The sequence below is a fragment of the Glossina fuscipes genome, unplaced genomic scaffold, assembly GCF_014805625.2.
Source record: "Glossina fuscipes isolate IAEA_lab_2018 unplaced genomic scaffold, Yale_Gfus_2 108, whole genome shotgun sequence".
NCBI classification, from domain to species: Eukaryota; Metazoa; Arthropoda; class Insecta; order Diptera; family Glossinidae; genus Glossina; species Glossina fuscipes.
Genome location: NW_023998451.1, coordinates 196,974 through 205,332, shown reverse-complemented (window position 1 = coordinate 205,332; position 8,359 = coordinate 196,974). Strand labels below are relative to the sequence as shown.

Genomic DNA, 8,359 nt, shown 5'->3' with positions numbered 1-8,359 from the left:
TTTTTTTTTTTAGCTGCCGTTGTGATTAGAAAATGCAAAGCAAAACAAAAACCGAAAAAGGGTTTGTTTATAATATTTTTTATTACCACTACGTAAGTGTATGTTCGTAAAACTTTATATATAGATATATGTATATATGTTGTGTTTTTTTTTTTTTTTTTTTCTTTATTACACATTTTTTGGAGAGCGCAGTTAGCATTTTAAAGCGTCCGTATTTCCTTTTGTATAAGTTAGTATGTACGTAGATGCTTTTTAATGTGCTCCACATTAAATACTTTTGGGGGTTGCCTTGTTATTGTGGTTTTTGTTATCGTTTCATTTCAATTTAAATCGTTTGGTTTATTTCCATTAAATAATAATTTCAACTTTTTTATGATTTTTATTAGCTTGGCATGCGCCGTTTGCTGTAGTCGTAGGTCGGCACAACGTGTAGTAATAAGAAATAACTCACCATCTCTGTTGTCAATAAATAATAATAAATAAGCGTTCTTCTTTCGTAGTGTGATAAGTCAAGAAAGCTTTTCCTATTAAGTGATTGAAACTTTTGCTTTGTTATATTCTCTAAGAAATTTAACTTATCAACTTATTAACTTGTTATTATACATATTATATTCTTTAATAAGATGAACTTATCAAGTTTTTAATAATTATTAATAAAAGAGTTAATTTTTGCTTTCTATAAACGCCTATAGATTTCAGTCAATTTCTTAGTGATATTGAAGCTGCTACTAATGCTTAGTTGTGACTGGTAAGTAAATTAATCAAATTATCACTTGTTTCTGCTTTGTCTGTTCGGTTGTGATTTAACTCTCGTAAAATATAGCATAATAAAACTTATCTATATCTATCACTGGAACGAAAGGATCAGCTGCTTCGTCCGTCTGATACTGTCAGAATATTTTGTCACGGTTTACTATTAGCTTAGCCCTTGAATATTTCGTGTTTGGATTAGTTTATCAATGCCAGCGTTTGTTCATGGTTAGACAGATCTACTGCCTGTGTGCAGGAGGATTGCTGTGTACGTATGCCTTTCTCGATCTGTACATTTTCCTGTCCCGCTTATATTCGTCTGCTTGATTTCATCTATCTATGCCTGTTGATTACTTTATCTCTATATGGTTCTGCCTATCTGTTCGTTAATTCGTTTCGCTGTCTGTCCCATGTCTATTTACCCAACTATCTGCGGGACAATTCATTATTTGGTTTACCCGCTTAACCGAGCAATTATCGTCATTCGTCGGCTCATCCATTTGCTTGTCTATGCTTCCATGCCTCTTTTAGTTAGTTCTTGCTCCCTTTATTTGTCTTTTCATCAGCGCTCTTTTAGTGGATATAGACATAAATCCAGGAATAGGTATAGATATGAGAACGTAATGCTTTTTTCAATAAGCAGACGGGAAAATCTAACAGATAAACATGTATAAGTAATTGGTTACGATATTTATGCTAGTCAGTTATGCATGTCCTCTGCGTATTTCTATACAGTACTAGCCTTTTATACACCTATAATAGCTGTAGTAGCGGTTATAAAACAATTGCGAAGTATGTGTGTTTTCGAATATTGCTGATTAACAAAAAAAAAAAAAAAAAAAACCAATTGAAACATGGGCTCTCTGTTGCATTTAGAAGCGTCATTTATTTTAAAGTGCTCTAAAAGATATGATAAGATCAATATTCCATATTCGTCTGATATTAAATACAAACGTTCACTTTTAATGGCAGATTCAATGCAATTGCGTTGCAATTTAGAGGCCAACAATTTCAAAATGCCATTAGATAGGAAGGAAAGAATTTTTATGTAGGTTTTTTATATTATTATAAATCCTTCGGCTTAGGCCAGTCTCTTGAGTCAAGAGTTTAAACTGATGCGATTCGTTTAACTGGAAAATAAGGAAGATACGGAGAGACACGTTCCATATTTTTATGGTATGGTGATACGATATCGTGTTTTTCTTTTTTTTCTATACTCAACATTTGATGCTCGACTATAATTAAAAGGGAAAATGAGGGAAGACATAGGAGAAAGAAAAGGAGCCCATAAAAAATACCACAAATTGGAAGACATCTAGAGTATGAAGTAAGGCAAATGTAAGACTACTTAATGAAAAGCGTTCGGTTCTTCCAGACATAAGTTTAATGTATCTGATCTATAGGAAAAGAAAGATGCATATATGCAGCTGTTCTGTTTACTGCTCTGGGCTTTGGGCAATGATTTTTTAAAATAAACTCGATTTTATCAAGTTCTTATGTAATATAGTGATGGTTTTAACTCTAAGATAATAAGTAACTGCAACCTTTCCAAAAAAAAAATTGCAGTTTATTCGTCTAATATATTTTGAGATAAGTTCGTACTTGTTTTTTTCTGTGACGTCTTGTATGCTTTTGGTATGCGTGACTTTGAATATTCTTTGTTTGTACATAATTTGTAAAATTTGGCAAATTTACGCAAATGTGGCTCTACGTTATCTTTGAATTCTATCAACTCTTTCAAAGTATTGTTCGCATTTCCGAAAAACTAGTAGAATGCTGCTTTAGTACCTCTTTTCCCCTTTTTCTAAGGCATTTATAATTCATAGGCGACAATGATGCTGATCTGATGAAAAAAACTAATGAGAATTTTCAAATTATTTAGGTTGTTCTGTATAGAATGAATTCAGTTCAATGTAGAATTGCATTCATTGTGACAAAAAACCACTACTACATAGTCTTATTTATTTCATATTTTTGGCAGAGAGGTATTGCTATAAAAATCGGAGCGGTCCGGTTTTTTTAGATCACCGGTAGTTCACTTCAATCCGATTATTCTTATAACAATAATAAAAAAGAAGTTTTAGAAGATTACAAGTTGAAAACACATTAAAAGCTTTAATGAAAATTTATGTTAAAAACCGAGTTAAATACAGAAAGTGAGAATCAAAACGTTGCTAACACCATTACAACACCAATGGATGCTTAAGATATCTGCTCCTTCAATTTGAAATTGTGTGTGTCTTACTATCAAATACAATCGAAAACCTTTCCAATATCCGAAGATCTATTTGGCCACATCTTGAAAGGACTTTATTAACCATGTTATCTACATTTAAAAGAAATAAGGGAAAGAAGAACAGCCGATAGACTACTAGTGCTCATCCCTCCTTTTAGTTAGAAAGTTTATAAATAAATTATAACAATAAGTACTATATTAATAATAAGGCTAAGGGAGGGGGGTTCAAAACACAATATCAAAATAATATAATATGGCAGAGGTTTCGAAGGAGACATTGAAAATGAAGTAAAAACTAAGCACGTTAGGAGTATCAATTCGAGCCAAGTAATTAATTCTTAAAATTGCGGCGGTATGTCCCAAGCAGGCGTTAACGCTTTCAGCAGGACCGAGGGTGTGTTAAAACTAACTTTAAAACAGTAAACATAAGCTTTCTTCGCAATAGAATATAAATTATTAAATGAATAGTTCCCTGAATTAATTTTGATCAATGACATCTATCAAGTAATGCGAATTATTAATGCAAGCAACGGTTAAATTTGATGATTTTGATATTTCTCTACATGCATAGTGCCCTCTGATTACCACTTGTTCAGATCGATGCAACAAGGCTTGGCTGGCACCAGGTTTCGAAGCACTGAAAAAATGCGAAAATAGGTTGGTGATTGGTCCGTTGGTGAACCAATATTATTCTTTCGACACAACATCGTCATGCTGTCGGAAAAATAGGAAAAAGATGTAGACAATGATGGAAGATACTTTGATTATATATATAATAATACATATAACAATTTTTCTCAATAAATGCCTTTCTCGAGTGAAAATGTGATCAAAATACAAAAAAAATGTAGGCAGTTAGTGTTTGTTCCGATACCCTTTAATTATCCAGTAGGTTTTGACAAAAAGGTCTACTATTATGTGGCTGCCGCAATTATTCTTTCTATTCTTCAGATATGACTCTCCTTTTGATTTTGTTTTGTTTACCAAACTCAAGAAAATAATTAAGGGATGACGTCTTTCAACAATAGATTGAATAGAGTTCAATTCGCTGATAGAGCTCTCCAGGCGATATCTAAAGAACATTTCTCACAATCGAAACTACTTTAACGAAACCACGACATTTCTCTAGGAATATGAAATACAAGTAAATTCAAAAAAAAAAAAAAAAATAAATCAAAAAATTAAACTAAAAAAAATTCTCGACCCTTTTTGTTCAAAGTATATATTCCTCATCCTATTTATTTACAGATTAATTGACTAGTTTAAAGGGAATGGAATAAACAGTGATATGTGAAAAAATTCTGTCGTTAATTTTTGATCAAATTATTTCGATTTCTGTGTTTTAGCTAATCTTATATATATATATATGTGCTTGATGAAAGCATTTAATGTGCACCAGAAAATACTGAAAGAATTATTTTAAAGAAATATCGTTTATTGACTCAATACCTTAAGAAGAGAAAAATGTTATCGCCTTATCACACGTTATACGTAATTCCGTTTATAAATATATTGAAGATAAAATAAATATGTTTTCAAGGAAATGAGAATTTTCTTTCCACTTTTCGAAGAATATTTCCTTTCTGACAACAGGACATAGGGTAAACCTGTGTGAAGCTCTGCAATTCTTTTATGCACTGATTAATTCTTTCAAATGAACAAAGATTTTTTTTGGAAGAAATAATTTTTGTATTGTTTTTTACTAAATGTTTAAGATTTCGTTTTATTTTCCGTATAGTTTTTTAAATAAATTCTTTCAAAAATTTATTAAGATTTCCCGCCTAATAAATAAATTTTCATCATCATCGAGATGCTAATCAAAATGCTCTCTGCCTTATAATATCGCTGGGCGTTGTGTAGAGAACAGGTTGCAATGTCTAGTGTCGATATGATTGATTGTCGTTATGATTATTTTTCCTGAAAAGCAATTAAGTTCTTATTTCTTCCGTAGTTAGGTTTTCGTAATCGAATGAGACGCGTGAACATCATCATCATCATCATCATCATTAACAACAACAACAACAACAATAAAAACAGGAAAAATGCATCCATACTCACTATACATAGTTGATATTCTAAATTCTAATTGTAAAGGTTACTGAGCAAAAAAATTAAATGCTTCATAAAGATAAATAGATAGTCACAGACAGATTATAGAAAATCAAAAGCAACAGTAACGGCGACAGCACAATAGCGAATAATGCGAATATGTGTATCGTAATCACACTTGAAAACGGATTGAACGACAACAACATTATTTATCACAACACGTTCACAAAAGGAGCTTGCAGAACCAGCACCAATACCAGAGCTAGCGCCAGTGCCTGTGCAAGTGCTATTACATTTACAAGTATTTTGACATAATTTAGTTTTATATTTTTATGTTCTTTTGTTTTAAGAGCATAAATGCATGTACGTATGTATGTATGTATGTATGTATGTGTTCAATGTGTGAGAGTGATTTTGGCTTTTTTTAACTAACTAAGTTGCTGTGTTTAACTGTTAATGGTGAATGGCATGAATGGATTTCTGTTTTTTCGCGTTTTTGTTTTGATCGCTAATTCTTCTTATTAGTCTCTCGAGGGTCTCCGTGTCTGTCTAATGTTAGCAGCAGCAGCAGCAGCAGCAGCAGGAGCAGCAGCAGCACCATCAACACCAACAGCAGAAGCAATAGTAATGGTAGTAGTACTCGAAGTAGTAGTAGTGTTATTAATGCTGTGAAGTACGCGCGCATGTTTGTTTGTCTGTGTGCATGCTTGAGCAGCACATTTGTTCATGGTTCATTATTGCTTTTTAATTGTTTAGCAAACGATTTGGAAATTGGTTCGTTTGGCTTTTTCGTGGCTGTTTGATGTGTCGCCGTTAGTTAGTTAGTGCCACCATCACCATCAATTGCAATCGCAATCGCAATGGCAGCAACAACAGCAACAGCAGCCAACGAAACCAACTCAGTCAACTATCCAACGATTACACTTAACTGTAAGTAAACGACACAATCGTACCCGTATGCATATACGTACGTATGTATGTATGCCTGTATATATGTTTGAATAATCATCTATGTATTGGTAAGCATGGTTGGTTGGTTGGCTGGCTGGCTGACTGGTTGAAAGTTTGGATGAATGGTTTTTTTTTTTTTTTCTTATTATTATTTTTTTTTTTTTTAATTTTCAAATCGTTTTAGGTCGTTTAATGGTGTGCGTGACCAAAAGAAAAACGATGCTAAATATTGAGAATCAAAACAAACCATTGAAAAAATATGCCGCCTTTAAGGAAATGCGTTCACTTTTCAACGACATATACTATATCTATACTATACTATACTATCGCACATATTCCGATTACAACTGCTACAAATAGTATACAGTATTTGCATATGGTTTCCTTAGGGGTTTTGTTTTTTTTGATATTTTTTTTGGGAAAAGCACGAAAGGGTTGTTTTTAAATAAATTGGGCGCCAAACCGTACCAAACGGCAATAAAAAAAAAATAATAATAATAGAAGTGAATTTTTCGTTTAAATTTAAAAGTAAAGTTAACAATGTATTTAAAAATAATTTTGAAAATTGCAAATATATAAAAATCGATAGGTATATCTATAAACGTACTTACATTTGCCTCTGTCCACGTTTTCATTTTCCTAAAAATTTTTCTTAATACTGCAAATGATGGTCAGAACAACAAGTAATGAATTTATATCTTAAACATTTCATGGTTTTTTTTTTTTATTCAAGTCTTAATAATAATTTCTTTTATATATATATAGAGTGTACATTTTTTTTTTAAAAAGTGTTTTTCAAAGTTTACAAATAATTATTATTATCTTTTGTAAGTTTTTTTTGCGTTTTTTTTTTTTTTTTTTTGTAAAGAAAAATGCCGCTAACTGTTTCTTTTCTTTTTTTTCGTCTTTTTATCTATCACTTGAGAAAATAAAGAAATTTCGTGTTTTACGTAAAATTTTGCTATATTATTGATTTAGCGCAGCGGCGCCGTATCTCATGTTCTTTCTTGAAGTGCAGAGTTTACACTAGCTTGTCTAACGAAAAATTTTCACAGTTTTACTTTAGCTTTTGCCACACAACAGCTACCCATTGTACTACAAAACATTAAATAAGCGATACGAACGACTATCGTTTTTCTTTATAATATGAAGTACGAAGTAACGTATATGCCGCCTGCTTGCCTGCCTGCCTGTTCGTTCGCTTACTCGCATGCTTGCTTGTCTCTTGTATACAGCACTTATGTTTACAGTCAAACCTCACCGTAACAAAAATAATTTAGCTAACCATGAGAGCCATAGTTTTACAGATTGACTTTCTGAACAAAAACGACCATAAACTATAACACATGTACCAAGTATCGAAAAACATCTTGATGGGTACATCGTGACATCGGTAGCACCAAGCGATGGATGTTATTCTATACGGACGAACGGTAATTTTTAAAATAACCTAAAATTTCAATCTTATTAATTATGGGAGGGGTCGGGAACTTATATTCATCTTAATGGGGGAATTTTTGATATCCATTTCCATTACAAGCATGTTGCATTAGAAAAAGTGTAAAACCCAAAATTTCAAACTAGTTTTGCGCTCAGTCTTTTGCAGTGTTTGTGACCAGTCACTGGGTGGATGTTCGCAATGGAGGTATGCAAACAAAGACAGAGAGCGTGTGGTTGCAGCTTGCGACGCACACGTCCTGTCGGCAAGAGTTATGCCTTCACCGATCGAGTATTCGTTGTACCTACAGTCATACATAAGCCGAGCACAGTTAAATTGTGAGGCCGAATATGCAGATTTGATAGTCGCGCTTCTTATCTGCTAGACTATGCAAGAGATAATCTTCTTCAACTAGGGAAGTCTTGAAAATAGACGTATGCCCCTTTGGGCGCTAAATTTAAGAGCGTTCAGATGGTTGTAAGAATATTCGCAGGTTTATAAGCTGACTCTATGCTTTTCTTAACTTTTCCCACCTTTCGCATTTGAAAGGTGGACTGATGTCTGGAGGCATATCGTTACTTTTGCGCAAAATAAATGTCTCTATATGCCTCCTTATCGGATTTCGGAACTCTAAGTGTTACACAAATTAAGTACGCAAGGCGTTCCACGTTACACAAGGATGACAGGTGGTAAGCAAAGAAAGTGCAACGAATTTTACTTTGTGTCACCCGCCCGATCGAAAAGTAAACTTGCGCATTCACCTTGGACTGCGGCTTATGTTTACTTATGGTTTTGGCTAAATGCTCGCGAGTCTTTTTAAACTAGAGTGGAGGGCCTTCTTTTACCAATATATCTGCTAAGCTGCCGCATTCGCACACTGTGGCCAAATCCAACCATAGCCTGACAAATGGGTAATCGAACGGGCCTACATCAAC

The 8,359-nt window shown here is 33.2% G+C and overlaps 1 protein-coding gene across 1 annotated transcript in view; it reads right to left on the bottom strand.

The window, feature by feature from the left end:
• The window catches only part of LOC119638689 (adenylate cyclase, terminal-differentiation specific), a 59,170-nt gene extending 52,409 nt beyond the window's left edge, over positions 1-6,761 (bottom strand). Inside the window, exon 1 of the mRNA XM_038035636.1 lies at positions 6,598-6,761. Coding sequence (XP_037891564.1) covers positions 6,598-6,621 — 24 coding nt within the window. The 5' untranslated portion in view covers positions 6,622-6,761. The remainder of the gene's footprint in view (positions 1-6,597) is intronic.
• Between the last annotated feature and the right edge of the window lie 1,598 nt (positions 6,762-8,359).